Raw genomic sequence first — 17,980 nt, forward strand, 5'->3', positions numbered from 1 at the left:
TGGGGAATAAACGCCTTGACCAGACTTAATTCAACCCATTTGTTATTGACTACAGCATGGTATTGAGCCACATATGGAAAGACTGTTAAATATGTTCTGTTCAGCTTGAAGCGTTCTGGAGGCAAGATTTTACAAGACAACCAATGTAACTTAATGATTGGCAGTGCAGCACAAAAAAGAAGCTGAAAAATTAAGTAAAACTGAACACTAAGTCCAATTAAAAAAATCACAGAAGAGCACATTTTGGAGTTCCTCCACTTTTATTGATAGAAAAGCAGCATTTAATAGAGGCGCTGTGGTTTGCCCATGGTGCTCTTAATGTAGAGGGCTCGCACGTTCTGCCAGTTCTTCTTCAGCAAAGACACCAAGAAGTTGACGGCCAGGTGGATGTTGTAGACGAGCTCGTCTTCGGTCATCTTCACGTGTCCAACGGCCACAGCCAGACAGAGCACCTACGACACAGCCAACAGCACCACACAGTGAGAAAAATGCTGCTAAAAAAGGACTTTAGATGCTTGATTGAGACGGCAGCGAACGGTGACGGTACCTTCTTCATCTGGAACTTGATGGTGGACTTGACCTCGTCCACCTTTGTGTTCAGGTTCTCGTTGTGAGTGAGCAGGGAAGGGAACTTGCCGGCCTTGTTCAGTCCAGGACCCAAGATACGAGGAATCTGCTTGATCAGAGACTCTGAGGCCAGGAAGGCGTCGTACTTCTTGGCTGGAGGGGGAGGAGGTAGAAAACGGTCAATACTCAGCTTGAATGTCACACATCAAGTTTATCATCCAGATGGCTGAACCTACCGAGTTTCTTGACCAGCTTTTTGTTCTTGTTGAGCTTTTTGAGAGCCTCGATGTCCATGTGGGGAAGCTCTGCGGCCTTGGCCTCATCGCAGTGCTGCTGGTCTCCCAGGACGCACACGGAGAACTTGGGCCTGGGGAGGGTCTTCAGCCTGCATGTCAACGATCACAGTGAGCCAGTGGATAAACCACACTGCAGTAACGCCGAGGAAATCAACATCGTCCACAAAAAGCATCCTGAACGTTATTTATTTACATTATTGGCAAAAAGATGAATCATCAAAGCATCTTTCTAGTCCACAGGATCAACCTTTCAGGCACGGTGTTCATCTCTATTCAAAATCAGTTTTCTTGTTCTGGGTTTCGGATGATCTACTCGCAAACCATCTTATATATCACTAGCATAACCTGTCAAGCATCATTATAATTGTTAATACACTAAAATGTTAGGAGAACATCCACCGAGAGACAAACCACCCACAACAGGCACGTTTTACCTCAAATTATAAACTGTGTTCTGACTATATTGTTAAATACCTCAACAGCAGAACTTTGACACACGTTTGTCATGTAAATAAACCCAAGCAGACATGTGGGAGAACTCTAAATATTAAAACCTAATTTCTGAATATTGGAACCGCTAAAAAAAACAACCCTCACAGCATCCACTGTTGCTCATACTACTGACTCGTTAATAGTCGCCACTTCCGAGGCTCACCTCCCTGATTGTTTTCTGTAGTAAAAAAACATCTTACCCATACCACAGCAGTGGCTGGTGTCCTGCCGACCTCTCTGGTAACAGTAAAATGGTCGGCGTGAGGGCGTGAACCTGACGGCTCGGCCACTCAACACCTCCCCTCATGTTTTAAGACCCAGGGTAGGGGTCCGCCTGCTTTGCCGGCACCAGCCGAAGCCGAGTGGGCTCAGTCAGACTACCCAGGTCCTTATCCATGATTGTTCCTGTCCTGTCTGGACTGTCAACAACTTACGTTTTGTTTGTTTTGCCCATTTATAGGATAGCTTTAACCTCAGACAGGGTTGGGAGCAAACAAGGAGAAGGTTGGGTGAAACAATGAAGTGTCGAACCTGACGGTGCCGGAGAAACGCTTGTCCTTCTGAGGATCGTAGTTTTTAAGGCTGATCTGCAGCTCCACGCTCTCCACAAACCTGACAAATAAAAAAAACGGTCAGTAAAAGGGTTTCTTCATTTTAAAACCTGAGCGTTTGATTTTCTTATCAAGCATACTTACTTCCTTGGCTTGGCCACGGAGCCCTGCAGGACCTCCTTCACAGCTTCGTACAACGTATCCCTGGATACCTTACTGGAAAACAAAGAACAGGAAATCTATTACTGTTCCAATTAAAAACACACAAGACCAACTCGTTCAGGGACGTTTCTTCATCTACCAGCGCCGCTGCCGCTTGTGCAGGTTTTGTTATTACACTACAGGCTGCACCATCGCTGCAGAAATGGCTGTTTGCAGCCGACTACATTTTTTCCTAGTCTGTTTCCAAGTACGTTTACTCCAAAGAACAAAAGACTAAAAGAACTCGGTGGAGCGGCTCGTTACTTTTGACTGATTATGCCAGTAGTGAAAAGTCATTTTAAACTACACTTTAGGGTTTATCTGTAAGCAGGGATGTTAGGAAGGTTTTCAAGAGATGTAGTTTAAATTATCTCATCTGAAGGAGGGAAAACTGTTATACCAAAACCATGTACGTAGATTATAAATAAAGAGGAGAATGTTTTCATTACATGTCCTTCAATTCACATTTGAATCTGTGACAGGATGTGACCCAAAGGAGAAAAAAAGGATTTTTTAAAAGATATGAAATATTCAACATTGACTGAATAACCTGCTGCCTTTTCAGTGATCAGATTAAATGCCACTAAACTGACCCGCATCAGTCCTTTTACAGGCCAAAAGCAGCATTTCACCACTAACGTCATTGATTATGCTACCTTGAACCAAAGACATTCAGATCTATTTATTTTCACAATTCAACATGATCACAGCAGGGAGACATAACTAAAACATTTTATGTTACGTCTCACCCAGCAAGACTACAGCTGAACCTGGGGACTTCTCAGTCGTGACAGAAACCAAACTCATGATTCAAGAACCCTGACACCTCTATATATTTATGTTTATTCATTAAATTACCTTTTCCTTTAGGTAGTGCTGGCTAAATTTTTTCAGGTTTGTTTGGTCCTCTAACTCTATCTAGCTCAGCTACCAAGATTATAGATTAATGGTTTGTAAAACACGCATCAATGTGGGGGAATATCAAAGTGAACTGGGGCAAAGGTCCATCATTGTACATGTGCATTTAAAACACCTGACAGCTTTGTTTTATTATTGATGGAATGTGTTAATGAGCCATGTGCTCAATCAAATGTATTTCCGATATACGTCTTTAACATGATTATTAGAGAAAACCTTTTGGCTGATTTACAGAATTTGTTTTATATTACAGTAAAACCAAACTGTTCTGTCTGATCAAAACTTGATTAAAGCTTTGGTAACGTCCCTTATTACCAGAAAGGGGAAAAAAAAATAAAAACAAATGATACCAGTGGATGTGTTTAATTTATATTCTCAATGAAAATTCAACACCGCAACCCAATTTGAAATAAAGCACTGTTTTCGATGGAAAAGCAAAGCTAGTTAGCATAAGTTAAGTCATTGGGGCACAGGCGGTCGCAGCAAAACCGATTAATGCCTATTAAGATTACCGTAATACAATTTTATGAGTCAAATACTTATAACCTATTCTCATTCACCAAGACATATCATTTATCGTATATTATGCTCTTAATAAATGCGTAATTACAGCGGCTGGTAGGATGGATACGGCTCACGTGTTTACGTAAAATACGCGACAGAAACGCTCATTTCTTCTTAACCTGCATACATGATGCTAATATCGTTTAAATGTACATCTTTCTTCCCAATTCTGACATAAAAGTCCTTTCGTTATTTTACCTGCAGACCCGGTCAGCTACTCGTGGGACGCTGCTAACACATTAAGACCAAAAACCCAAAACGGCTTTATAACGCGATAAGAATCAGATGAATGTCACCGCAGTTTAGTTATCCAACTATAAAAAACCTAAAGTTTGTGTAAAAATGCGTTAAACTGGGTGGATGGTTTTGGATGATTGCTAAAACAGAATGAAAGCTAATGTAGCCTTTAGCTTCACCGGCTGGTGAACCGGTCCCAAGCGCAACTTTCTGCTGATTCTAAGTAAAATTACGAGACTAAAACTAAACTTTTAAACTTTAACGAGTTTGTAAATGTAATACAGCTAATTCGGTAAAACTCCGACGTCCACGCAGTCACTATTTTAATTTTTTTTAGTTGAATCATACTAACCTCATTTTAGCAACTCGTCCCCGTCGGAGCGCTACGCTGAAAAAGGAAGTCCAGCAGGAAGTTACGCAACATAAAGACGAGCTACGTCATCCAGAAAGCGACTTTTTTTTCCAACGTAAACTTTATTCACACAGATTTCGATCATTTCATGTTGATGAGGGACGTAACATGAAAAAAACAAATAATAATATAAGAATGCATAAAACACTGATTTAAAAAATCTAATTAGATATATACCTAATTAAGATTTTTTTAAATCAGTGTTTTCTATCAACTGCTCGTATTGTTTTTTATAGGTTGTTAAATAAAGTTCATAAAAACAAATAATTACACTTGATATTAGTCTTTATTTTGCATTCTTATATTATTATTTGGCTTTTTCATGTTACGTCTCTCATCAACATGAAATATTGGAGCGAATAAGTACTCACCCCTTCTTATATTTTTACTTCTCTGCTGTTTTTGTTTTTTAACAGTTAAATGTTTCATATCTTCAAACTTCAGATTAAGGTATCGTGACCCACAACTTTTTATGTTATTTATTTTTGTGTGGTAATTTTATTTATCAAGGGGAAAAAGCTGTCAAAAACAGCCTGGCACTATGGGAATGGAGATTTGTGACATTGATTGCGCATCACGATTATCGTTACAAGAGCATTTTATGTCGCATCTGAAACAAAGTAGAAGCACTAAAGAAGCATATTCTAACCCTCACTGACAGACTCTCCTCTCCCTCCTCACACCTACCTCCATTTTGTTATTCTGTTATTTACAAGACTGTAATGTTCACCTGCACTCCTGACTGTTACTATTGTAACTGTTTACATGCATCTTGCACTACTCACCATGACTGAATATTGATTTGCACTGCTGACTGTTTATTCACAGTACCAATTGTTTACATATACATTTGCAATACCGTACTTTAACTGTAATATGCAATTACCTTCCACTGCACCTTAATTTAAATAGCTTCTGTCCAAACTTTATTTATTAATTTCATAGTAATAGCTACCTGTATATCATGCTCACAATTCTGCCTATAGTAATAGCCATCTGTACATATATTCATAGTACATGTAAACTCTGTTATAATAATCATCTGTATATTATGCTATTGTACATATCTGTAAAACTCTTTTCATAGTAATATGCACCTGTATATTATATTTGGTACATATCCAGCTGTAAATTTCGTTCACAATAATAGTTATCTATATATTATACTCATAGGACAAATCTATCAGTAAAATTCTGTCTATAATAGTATACATCTCTATATTTATTCAGTAAAAACCCATCTCCTGTACTTATGGAACCATTGTTTATCCTGCACTTGCTGCTATTGCACTTGTGGTTAGACCTAAACTGCATTTTGTTGCCTTGTACCTGTGCCTGTGTAATGACAATAAAGTTGAATCTAATCTAATATTCACATAGGATCAAATCTTCCAAATATCAATATCGTAAGGAGTAAATCATAATATGATGTTAAAAACCCTTTATGGTTAATGGTTTACAAGCAGCCTCTCTCCTCCACTATTGCATGTGCAATATATTTTTCAGGTCCAGCTGGAAATGGGAAGCAAAACAACTAGTCTGTGATTAACTGGAAAGCTAATTGATTAATTATTTTTCAATTAGTGGCATTTCATTATTTCACTCTTAAATCAACAAAACATTGCTCTGCGTTCTGACAAAGCTCAACCTTAACCTATACTACAAATATACAGCTACTAAGTGTTTTATCTGTGCTTGATCTTTGTTAGTAATATCAATTCAAATAAAACCAATTACCGTTTTCTGTTTGTAGTCGGTCACATTTTCCTCCCGTTTATCTAGTGAACCACAGGGTAATGGGGCAGCATTACATTTTTTTTTGGATATTAAGGTTTAATGATGGATGAGGTAAACAGTACATCTAAGTATCCAGGAGGAATTACTTTCTTTTTGTCTTTATTAACATTAACATGTAATAACAAATCTTGAATCATGTGTCTGGGATTCGTTTTAAAGCAGCTTGAAGTGGTTTCTTCAGGAAAGTCTCATTTAAATTCAGGCAGCACGTCAGGGAGTGTTTCTGCGCAGCAGTCACCTGGAAAAAAAACACATTCATTCATTGGTACACAGCATTATAAATACGGCTTTACTGCCATCGATAATATGGGACATTAACAGACTTACATGACTGCTGTATTTAGTGAGAACTGTTAACATCATTTTGGCAAATTTCACAGATTTGGTGAACGGAGGTCCCTGGCTGACAAGCTGTTCAGTGAACTGTGCGAAAACTTCTTCATTCAAGACAAGCTGCAGAACAAAACAAAAAATGTAATGCATCAACAGTAATATTTATCATACAGCTGAAACCAGATATTTACATAAACTGTGTTAAGACACCCTTTTCCCTCTGTCTTATCGCTACGTTAGTAATGTGTCGCTTTGCTCGGGGTCATTGTACATTTGGAACCTAATTGTACCCAAACTACAACCTCCTGGCTCACGTTTTAAGATGTTCCTTCAACATTTCAGCGGATTGATGTCAACTTTTTTATGAAATTCATTGTGGGATCTAGAAATTTTCCCAAAAATGAATGAGATATGCCGAGGTCTACCATTCTCTCCCTAATATATTGGCCGGTTTCCAATTTTAACACAATCTGAGCCTTTCCATATTCATTTCAGGGCATAATAAGCTTAGTTCATGAAAACTTTTGACTATAAAGGCAGCCCTAAACGATTCTCTCCATATTCTAGCATTTAGCAAGTAGAAATTATTTTGTGAATCTTAACTAGAATTAAATACATGTTTAGTCTGATTTAGTCACATATAGTGAGAAAAATATTGCTGTGTATATTTATAGAGTATGTGAATATCTGGTGTCTATTTTATGTCCATTAGTTACCTTAGAGTCGAGCAAGCTGTGGATAACAGAGAGCACTGCTTCGTTCCAAGCAATCCTGAAGGTCATTCTGAAAATTAGAAATACATATATGAAAAGTTATAACCCTGGAAGCTAATTTACTTCATGCGCTCTAAGTGACAGCAGTATCTAAGTGATTTGTCTCACTGGAGCACCAGCAGTCTGTAGTGGAAATCCAAACAGCTTTCTATCAGTCTGTTGAGCAGCTCTGTCTGAGCAGGGCCTAAAAAACAAACAAACAAACAAAAAAGCAATAAGAACAACCCACAAGTTTCAAGCAGGAAGTCCTCATGTTGAGGCCAAACACTGAAGGAAAGTGTTCAGTTAACATGTACATAAAACAGAACAGTCTCCAAACTGAATGCTCACCACCAGCCGCAGTTCAGACTGCATACAAATATCTTGGAAGTTACTTTTTTTTTTTAACTTTCCAGTTTCTTTTTTGTGACATGAACCAAAATAGGCTTGCATTACAAGTAGCCTTTTTGTATAAATCAGATTATGTACGCAATTTTTTTTATTGTGGGGAAAAAAGCACTTTATCCGTTGCCTGGAAACATGTTGAAAATATTTTAATATTAGTACAAAATGTCAATGCATCTGCTTCCAAAACAATGATATGAAGCGGATTTATGCGCTAGCTCATGATGCACATCCACATCAGCTCACTGAACGAAGCAGCAGCAGCAGCAGTGATAGTGTCTCACCTATGTTGCCGTCCACCAGCACGGGTTCGATTACAGCGTGGCACATCGGTCTAGGATAGCGGCTGCACAGAGACGTTACCGCCGTTACCAGACACCGGGAGGCCGGCTCCGACAGAGACGAGACCTGGACGTTATGAAGGATGAAAATAACCGTGCTTATGTTCGGAGTGCTGCAGAACTGTGCCCTGCACATCTTTCTTAATTAAAACGGTACCTTCGTCAGCAGGATGCTCCTAACGAGGGACGCTGCAGCGCTGTAGCTCAGGTCAGGAGAGAGGGACAGAATGCTGTTGCACAGCTTAGGCAGTGTATGTTCGGGTAAGGTGGGAAAATTCAGCGTCTCGCACAACATCTCCACCTAAACAAAACAGATAAGGTTATCTGAAGGTTGTTAAGCTTTTAAATTATTTATCCAGTTATAAATGTAGTAATAAGGCAAATACTATAGTGTAAATGTGTGTCATTTAGTTATATATAACCATGTACACATTTGCTGACATTCAGTGACTGAATGCAACAGCTGAGATGGATAAACCCTGCTTCGACTCAGAGAAGAAAGTAATAAATACAGAAAAACAAAGTCTTCTTCGGGGCATACCTGGCTTGGATCGCATTCATTTAACACTTGGAACACATCCGTGGAGCTCTGGTCCCACTGAAACAGAAACTCCAGGTACTTACAGATGCCCCCAATTTCACATCCGCTCAACAAGGAAGAAAATATTCCTCTTACCTCAGTCTGACTTTCCAGCAACTCCTTGATGTGAAGAACAGAGCCCTGAGCGGAGAGAGAAAAACATTTTGTTTAAATGACTCGTGAACAAGATCATCCTGCCATACTGTAAAAGAAAATGTATCTGTATTTAGTTTACAGAAATTAAAAGAGTGAAACTGCAAAAAAAAAAAAAAAAAAAAAAAAAAAAAAAATATATATATATATATATATTTATATATATATATAAATATATATATATATATATATATATATATATATATATATATATATATTTATTTTTAGGACAAACAAGCCAAAGCCTGTCTCTTAGCAGCCCGTTTACCCTGATGTGTTCAGGTAGGTCGTCATGCGCTCTGTCTGCAGGAGCTCCAGCCGTTCTTTCAGATCCTCCTTCCGTGTCCATCCTCACGTTTTCCTCTTCGGCGGCTACTGGCTCGTCGACACGCGTGTCCATCTTCATCCTTTTGCTCTCCTGAGCGGTTTCCTCGCTGTCTGCGTCGGCACGGTCAAAACTGGCCCGTCTTTTCCGTTGGCTCCCAGGCTCAGATAAATGACGGCTAGCGTGCGACTCGTATTCCTCTGCCTGGCTGTCAAAGCAGTCGGCCCAACCTCCGGTCTCACAAGAAGCTCCCAAACGCTGCGACAGCGTCTTCAGTTTCTGGCTGCACTGCTCTGAGCACAGAGGATCCTTGTGGCTCAGCTCCAGTTTTCTCTCCAGCTGTCTGCCCAGAGCTCTCACCCAGGGGGTTGGACTGATGTCCTGACGGAGACATTGGAGCAGCAGGCCGACGGTGGGTCCAGGGATGGCGGCGGAGTGCAACAAGCAGAGGAAGGTCAGCAGGTTTTGCTTAAACAGGGGTGGAAACAGGCACACAAGTGGTTTACTACAAAAGAAGAACATACAAGTAAAGACTTAGAATATATAAAGGACCAACTATGGTGCAGTTTTTTGATGCTTTATTTTTTACAGTGTATGAACGTACATTGTATTCTGCGTCCTGATTGGCTAAGGGACTGTAGACCAATGTCACAATGTCAAAAAAGAAAACCACGCTGGATACCAACGTTATCCACACAAAAGCTAAAAAACTTTACAAAACCTTTGCTGACAACGGTGACATTCGTGACAGCGAAGGAGGAGGAAGATCTCAGGCCATCGACGAGTGCTATTCACGCAGCATCACAAGGCCATTTAATGCCAGCAAACGCTTTGGACTTAAAAATGTTTCTCTGCACATGCTGCCGGAGTAGAGGCATACGTGAACAACAAATTTAAAGCGATCATTGAGGAAGCGGGATAAGCCTGAACAAGTCTTTAATATGGATGAGAGGTTTATTTTGGAAACGAATGCTCTCTCGCACCTTTATCACGCAGGAAGAAGCCAAAGCGTGGGATTTAAGGCCCAAAAAGATCGTCTGATTATGGTTATGTGTGCAATTGCAGGTTTTATGATAAAACTAGCGCTTATTTATAGGTCTAAAAATCCTATTACCTTGAAAAACAAAAATAAGGATTTTAAGAAATTGTTTATATTTTATTTCTTGAATGCGGGGGCCTGAAAACAGGTTTTGATCTTTGGTTTCGTTCTATAGTATAATTGTAAAAAAAAATAAAAAATAAAAAATAACGCTGACTACTTCATGGATTTCGCCTGTTGCAGGTTCTTTTTGGAACATAACCATCATTTTATCGTGCGGGTTTACTGTATATCAAATAACTTTAGGCTGCAGTCTAGGAATAATATTAAAACAGCTTTTTTTCCTTCTCATCAGAATGTTACCGTCATTTCCTGTGAGATTGTCACATGGACGACCTTGAGCGGTTGGGTTTTTGTTCAGTGAGACAGAGTCTTGAACCAGAGTCAGGTGGAGAACAGCAGCAGTTTATTTTCCACTCAGCATCCACACAACACTGTCCTTCACAGCTGACACCGCAGTCTTAAATAGTCCCAGCTGTGACGGACCAAACCATATTAAATTGACAGGGGAATCTCTTAATCAATCTCCACCAATTTACATAAAATACATTTTATTAAATACCATACTTCTATTTACTTTTTATAAATATTTTTCCATTTTATCATTACACCTTAAATAAACACCACAAAAAACCCAACAATTCCCCCCTAGTCTCCTCAATGGCCTCTCCCAAAGCTATATATGGCGTCTGGACCCCCGGGGTAGAATTTGTCCAAACACCCTGGAGAGGACACAGAAAAGACAGGTGAGTCACTTTACCACAGCACTCCTCACTCAACAGAGTATGCACACATTTGCTTAGTTTTTCCTCACCATTAGCTCATTGCTCTGTGGTAATCATTATGCTCCTCCACAGGCACCAGCAACCAACCTCACTCATCAATGAGGAGCAGCTGTGCAGAGCCCAAAACAAAGGCCACATACCAATCGCCAAAATGCTCAATAAATATAATTAAAACTTCTTGTGTGCAAACTTATTGCTGTGCAAATCTCTGCTTAAAGTGCGAATGCTAAATAAAGTGTTTGTTAATACAGTGCAGAAATACCTTTTAAGTGCCATACAGTGCTATATATGTAAAATAGTCCCAGTAATGAAGATCTCTTCATTACAGAGATCATGCAACTGAATAAAGAGAACCTGAGCACAGAGTTTAAAAGCATGGGAACCTAAAATAGCTTGCTATAATTTTGCATCCTACCAGTCCTTAGACTGGATGGTTATAGACTGTAACTCTAAATTATACTAAATTACTGGATTGAATGGAACATTTTTAAAGAGACCCACAAAAAGTGAAAGACACTCTCCCCTTATCCCCCAGTTCATAACATTTAATATCTCATCAATATTCAAAATGTGATTGCTTTTGTCATTCAAGTCTGTTCATTTTGAAATTGGTATTTGTAGTGACATTTTTCCTGGAGTTTGAAGGATTACTTCTAGAGGTGGGCGGATCGATCCTAGGATCGATACTATCGATACCAACGCGGATATTGATATTGAACAATATTCTTTTAACAGGATCGATCCTTTTTATTCTCTCCCGCGCGCGCTGACTTCAGCAGATTCACCAGACCAGTCTCCCCTTCTATGCCAACACCGGCACTCTGCTGGCTGCTGCTCCCCCTCCCCTCTCGTACATGGCTCAGCGGCGCCAGCCAATCAGCACGCAGGCTCAGCCTGTCCCGCCCACTGTGCTCTCTCAACTCAACATACACAAACAACCGCCGCGCGCGGCGCGCGGCTCCTGTTCAGACACGGAGAGAGAGAGAGAGAGACCGCCAGAGCGCAAAAACTTGAAGAGAGAAATATGTTTAGTAAAAAGCTGGTTAAATTTAGTGGAAACACAACAGAGGAAAGAGTGAAAGCGACAGAGGAAACTTCTCTGATTGCCCCGACAGACCAGACCCACAGACTGACGTCACTGACTGAGGCGTTTCAGTCCTCCGGAGGACATCCAGGTAGATCAGAGCAGCAGTTCATGTTAATTTTCAAAGTAGATATTATCTATCATATGTTACTGGAGCCCACACAGAAAATGTAATTAAGACCTTGAAAGAACCCAGTACATATATCCTATTAAAAAGTGTTATTTAAGATAAGATAACATTAGCTAATCCTTTATTTATCCCACAACGGGGAAAATTATAGGATTAAAGCAACAAGCAGGTGCACACAATACAAACAAAATTACATGAGGATTGAAAGATATAAGAGGTGGATTAGGAAAAAAAAAACACTGAACATAACATTATTATTATTATTTAATTGTAATAATAAAATAAAAATCAAATGTTAAAAGTATCGGTATCGGATCGATATCGGCGATACTGCCCCTTGTATTTACTTGGTATCGGATCGATTAAAAATTCCCGGTATCGCCCACCTCTAATTACTTCCCCCCCCCCCCACCTCGCTACAAGGAAGAACATACAGATATCGCGATAATTTAGTAAACCAATGTATAAATATCTATTCAAACGGAAGACCTCAAAGTATAATAATGCAATTAAACAATCAATACAAATCAATGGTGTAAGGATTGAATCCAAGTCATTTTCAATCTGCAACATGTTGTAAAATGCTTGTTCTCGTGAGTCTTCCGTAACCAACCTACTTTAGGATGTGCTGCTGTGGACCAATACAAAGCAGAGCCATCCTCTCACTAGCACTAATCATTTGAGGGAGAAGTCTACCAGCTTCCGTCCCTGGACAAATGAACAACGAAGCAGAAGTTCGTTACACGCCTCTACTAAAAACTTTTGTGGGGAAGCGCCCTTTACTTACACTGCAAGTGACAAAGCTTCGCTCTCCGGGGAGACTTCCTCCCTGCACAGTGTCAGTATGAAGTTAACCAGCGTGTATTCTCAGGGTCAGCCCGCTGCTGTCTGTGGAAGACAGCCAGCGCCGTCTGTGCCCCGGAGAGTCCGGACATCAGCGCTCGGAGCAGCAGCCTGGACTGTCCGTCGAAGCGGCCCAGCAGCACTCCGGTGTCCGCACAGGAGCCGACAGCTGGAGGACACCGACTCTGCCAGCTGAGCCGTTTTCTGTCCGCCATGGAAACGGACGAGCTCCCGAACCGCCATAGTTTCAATGACTTTAGCCTCACAGCGCCACCTGCCGGACCGGAGTGCCCATTTTTTTCTTGACATGCAATGTACTTTCAGCAACAAGTCATATTCATTAATGAATGGCACATGAAGACATGACGGTTTCTGTGAGACAAACGTGACTTTTTTTATTTTCAGTGTACATTTTTAAAAATAATAAAAGCCAAACATGCTACATTCTTGCCAAAAACTAGGAAACATTACAGCAATATTTTAAGGTTGGTATCAGAATTGAAGAATAAGGGGGGGAATGGTACACTTTTTACCTTTAACTTTTAAAACCAACCACACAATGTTTTTAAAATGTCAAGATTGCCTAGAGTTAATGGAATAAATTTAAATTTAGCAATCTGATATGAGGAGACAGGCATCTCAGCTTTGGGAGGGTAAAAAAAAATAATAAAGCCTATCCCAAAAACCGACGTCAACAAGAGGAATGTGGCGTCCTCACAGCTACAGCAGAGTCTGGATGTGCATACATTTCTAATCAAATTATTGCAGACAATTTCTTTTTTTTCCCCCCAGAACACTGGTGAGATAACCTGCTTCCTTTTTCAAAGTCAGAACAAATTCAGCAATGAAGGAGCACATATTTCATCCAGATCTTGATAGGCTCCTTCAAAAAAGTGGCTTTAGTACAGAGTACGACGGAGCCAGTGGTCAAAGGTAGAGTGACTGTCTTTTAGACTTCTGGGGGGGGGGGGGGGGGGGAGAGAAACAAAACAAAAAAACTAAATGCCTCAAAACCTATGATCTTCAGTTAGGTAAAAGAGAAGGTCCTCCTCGGCATCTTCACCACCAATAAGCCTCATGCTTATGAAAATTCCAAGCAGACCACCAAGATCGACAACATCGTCATCATCATCGTCATCATCCTCCTCCTCCTCCAGGTCATCTAAGATATACTCGAAGGAAAAAAAACAAAAAACATAAATACGCTGATGGAAGACACTTCATGTACAGGTCAAGGAATATTTTGCTTACTGATAACGCAGAAGGGGTTGAATCCGGGACATGCCGATAAAGACACTCCTTTTTGAAGGGACAGTATCCATATCTGTCAAAGTTGTGACATCTCTTCTCACTGGAAACAAAGATAAGTCACTGCCTCAGACACATTCATATTCAATCAGAACGACCAGTTCTTAGCTCTGACAAACCTATAAAGCTCACTTTATAAAAGTTAACTTTGTGTATGGTACACATTTTTATCTCACCACAAATTAATCCCTCTTTGGAACCACAATACATAGATATTGTGTTGCTTTTCTAAACGGTTAAACTTAAATAAATAAGTTTAAATGTCATATTTGGTTAAAATGGCCACTCCAACACTGTTTTTAGCCATTTTGGGACATTTCAAGACGATTATGGTATTTAGGATTTATCCAGATTTATTTTAAAATTGGTACCATCCAGAAGTTAGACAAAATGGAGTACAATGGGTTTGTTATAAGGATTTATAGGCAACATCAAAAGATATATAAACTTAAAGCAAACAGCCATTTAAAAAAAAAAAAAAAAGTGAAGAACTTGCATTGCACTAGGGTTGGGCGATATGAAGAAAATCTAATATGATATCTTTGGGCTATATCACGATACATATCACAATAGGTTCACGATATGTTCAAATAACAAAAAAATTTTGTTTCAGAAATTGATTGCAAAAAATTTGTTTAAAATGTTTAATTTTAGCCATTTTTTTTTTAACCACAGCTGCACATACAAGCTTTTCATAAAATTACAATATTGTCACATCAGATCTCTTTTGTGGTCAACACTGGACCTTAAAAAACAGAACATCCCAGCAGCCAAAAGGAACACCAAGGAAAAATCTGACTCTTTCAGAACTCAAACCAGAACTCTTTCTGGTTTGGAGGAGCGAGTGATGCCTTCACAGCATGTGGGGAAAAACTAAACCCACAGTCAATTAAATACAGCGGCTCATTCTTGCCATGAAAATTTAAGCTCGATGGCCGCAATAAAGTCATTTTAACCATTGCGCAGAGGAAAACTTGAGATACATCGAGTATATTCGATATATCGCCAACCCTACATTGCACTGGTCTAAACTGGTTAATTACTTGCAGTATGTTCAATAGAGCAGGCACCAAAGTAGAATCTTACCTAAATTTCTTCTTGAAGGCAGCTATTACTTTTTCCTTTTCTTGACCTTCCACCCAGTACTTGCTTGGCACATAAAAGTCAGACCTGACTCGACATTGTGGGCAAGCCCTGCAAAAATACACAGCGGTCAAAAAACACGCACGTTCGCAGCCTTTACTTGCATTTGTAGCCAAGACCCACCTTACAACATCAGATCCAATGTCTTTTACTTTTCTCCAGGTTGTGATGCATTCTAAACAGAAGGGATGATTGCAGTTTGGCAAAATCCCAAAAACACGACCCCTTTCGGTCTCCTTTTCGTAGATGGCTTCCATACAGATCCCACAGACGACATTTTTGCTCTGCAAGAAAGCCCCTGTGACCCCGTTGTTGCCGTTATTGCTAGCTGCTGTAGCTCCATCTTCTGCTGTCTCAGATATAGAGGGTTCCTGAGAGCACCATGAAAAGAAATTTGTCATTAAAACATACCTATCCACCAGTTGAGCCTTAGTTCAGTGACTTATAGAAAGATCCCATTTAGAATTAAACAGTCAAATCAAATACAAACCTCATCTGTTCCCTGCCATGCACTTGCTTGAGCAATGTCTGAACGCTGGGCTGACGCCATATCATTTTCTGCCAAGAGAAATTAGGGAACGGTATAAAAAGAAGCGCCGAGTCACGCCAAAGCTTCTCGTCTAAACCTCCCGTACCTTGTGACCGGTCGGCTACAATATATTCTGGCGGATGCCTTGTGTGGAGCGGAGGACTGAAGGCAACTGCTGACTGTGATCCACTGCATTGATGCCTGGATGAGACGTTAGCACGCTGAAGAGCTGGTTCTGACCCTCTTCTTTCAGAAGAGTAGGCCATACTGGAGGACGAGGCTGCGGGCGCTGAACCCCTTCTGCCTGCAAATGCTGGACCAACTTGAGGCAGGACGTGGAAAAACCTAGTGGTGGAAACCGCTCAATCAGCTTCATAGTCATCGATACTTTCAGAGAAAAAACACAAACGTCTATATAAACTTCCAAACTATAACGTGTATGTGTTTAGGGGGGGGCTTACCTGCACCGTTCGCCATACCAACATTCACCTTTCTGAAAGTAACGACATATTTGGGATGCTGGTATAGGGGTGCTGTCGTGTATGAACTTGCATCTTGAGCCAAATCTGCAAAAGCCATTTATGAAACGCCTGTGCAAAAAGGATAAAAAAAAGAAAAAAAGAAGAACTTTACTGCAGAGGATTAAAGTTGGACAGATTGCATTAGACGAGACGCACAGGTAAAAACACTGAAAAGTAAATTTGTTTTTATTTGGCATTTGAATTGCATTGGTTACAAGTCATAAATGAACGGAAACGCTTTTTGCAATCGGTCGGTCTACTGAGAAATGCGACTGGTATGAAACAACGCCACAAAGGGGGGTTTGATGCAATGCCCTGTGTGTCCATTCACATGTAGGAGCACTGCTGTTTTTAAGCACATGGAGGCCCATCCTCCACGGCGCATGCATTAAAAGTCAGATGTACATCAACGACCCACCTTTATTCACCCGGGTCATTTGAGGCCATTGCTTGGTGTGAGTTGAGCATTTGGTTCTCCTGAATCACGTTCCTGTATTGGCTGTGAAACTGCTAAAGAGGGTCACAGACTTCTGGCTCATCAGTCTCGCAAATCCGCCATTTTTACTTAGAGAGATTTTGTAGTCCAAGATGAAGGATCCAAGAACTACAATTTGGATAAGTCACTCAGCATAATACAAAAAGGGGCACAATGTTTTTTCATGGGGCACTGAAAAATTTAACCAGGGAAAACTGAGCAAAATCTCATCGTTTGATATATTAAGTGAGCTACTTGTGTTGCTGGAACTGCAGGTTGCAGGCCCCTGAAAACTGACCCTGTCTCAATAATGCTTAAGCCAAAAGTGAAACATTAATTTTAAAATTAAATGTAAAGGTAAAACATTAAATGGGCCGACCTGTTACAATTAATCTTCCAGCACATACTATCGTAAGAAACTGAGTATTATGTCTTCAGTACAGGGGCCCTGACCAGTTCTACTGGGCCACTGGCCCCAGGTAGCCCCTGTCTAGAACCGCCCATGGGACTCGCACTGCTTTAGTACAGAAGGAAAAGGGTGTACACACCTTGAGGGAAGAGGACGTCGAAATGCAGCAGAGGACAGCAGGATTAGGGAACATTCTTAACTTTTCTTTAAAACCAAACATTCCACCATGGCGCAAACAAAACGTGCAAGCGTCATGGAAACAACAACAACGGTTGGCAGCAAAAAAAAAAAAAAAAAAAAAAAAAACAAACAGAAAATGTTTCTCTTGACGGTTTGGTCAAATCGTCTCAACGTAAGGGAAAAAAGTTACATGAAACACAAAGTTTAGCAGTTCCTACAACTCCTAATGTCGCCACCCACGGCTTGGGAGCTTAACAGCGATCCAATATAACGCGTTTTCTTAAGGTCTGTAGCGAGACTGTAGTAGCGTCAACAGTCAAAGTACAAAGCCACTTCTAAATGGCATATTACTTTCACGTTTTTGAATAGGTCGAGTGATTTCGTCTGCTCACCTACAAACATTCCCACTGCGAGCCGAGTCCATCCTCTGAGCGTGCTTGTTGCCTTTTTTCCTTTTTTTTGAGCTAGCCGCCAACCGAAGCGGCTTCCTTCGGTCTCTCTAAATAGCAAACAGCGAGTGTACCCCGCTAATTACCTTGGCAACCAACCA

The 17,980-nt window shown here is 40.4% G+C and overlaps 3 protein-coding genes and 1 long non-coding RNA gene across 4 annotated transcripts; 1 reads left to right on the plus strand and 3 right to left on the minus strand.

Moving 5' to 3' along the window:
* Positions 1-237: 237 nt before the first annotated feature.
* On the minus strand, positions 238-4,288 carry rpl10a (ribosomal protein L10a). Its single transcript, XM_012870580.3, has 6 exons — positions 4,179-4,288; positions 2,051-2,122; positions 1,887-1,967; positions 804-952; positions 548-720; positions 238-452 (listed from the first exon to the last, which is right to left on the minus strand). The coding sequence occupies exons 1-6, from the start codon at positions 4,181-4,183 to the stop codon at positions 282-284; spliced, it is 651 nt and encodes a 216-aa protein (XP_012726034.2). The 5' UTR covers positions 4,184-4,288; the 3' UTR covers positions 238-281.
* A 1,831-nt stretch (positions 4,289-6,119) lies between these two features.
* Positions 6,120-13,126, minus strand: fance (FA complementation group E). Its single transcript, XM_012870581.3, is given in 11 exon segments — positions 6,120-6,273; positions 6,363-6,488; positions 7,085-7,151; positions 7,250-7,325; positions 7,810-7,933; positions 8,024-8,167; positions 8,408-8,464; positions 8,543-8,587; positions 8,868-9,429; positions 12,810-12,889; positions 12,892-13,126. Coding segments are annotated over 11 exon segments (1,575 nt in total). The 5' UTR covers positions 13,081-13,126; the 3' UTR covers positions 6,120-6,168.
* Positions 10,679-10,985, plus strand: LOC118563175. The gene is made up of 2 exons (XR_004931071.1): positions 10,679-10,769; positions 10,881-10,985. It is a non-coding gene; the product is annotated as an uncharacterized LOC118563175 (long non-coding RNA).
* Positions 13,127-13,239: 113 nt separating the features above from the next.
* mkrn4 (makorin, ring finger protein, 4) lies at positions 13,240-17,963 on the minus strand. The gene is made up of 8 exons (XM_012870583.3): positions 17,823-17,963; positions 16,307-16,435; positions 15,952-16,190; positions 15,807-15,874; positions 15,440-15,687; positions 15,260-15,367; positions 14,117-14,216; positions 13,240-14,037 (listed from the first exon to the last, which is right to left on the minus strand). Exons 1-8 carry the CDS (start codon positions 17,852-17,854, stop codon positions 13,873-13,875), a joined length of 1,089 nt encoding a protein of 362 aa, XP_012726037.2. The 5' UTR covers positions 17,855-17,963; the 3' UTR covers positions 13,240-13,872.
* Between the last annotated feature and the right edge of the window lie 17 nt (positions 17,964-17,980).

Source organism: Fundulus heteroclitus, chromosome 1 (genome assembly GCF_011125445.2).
Source record: "Fundulus heteroclitus isolate FHET01 chromosome 1, MU-UCD_Fhet_4.1, whole genome shotgun sequence".
In the NCBI taxonomy this organism is placed as follows: Eukaryota; Metazoa; Chordata; class Actinopteri; order Cyprinodontiformes; family Fundulidae; genus Fundulus; species Fundulus heteroclitus.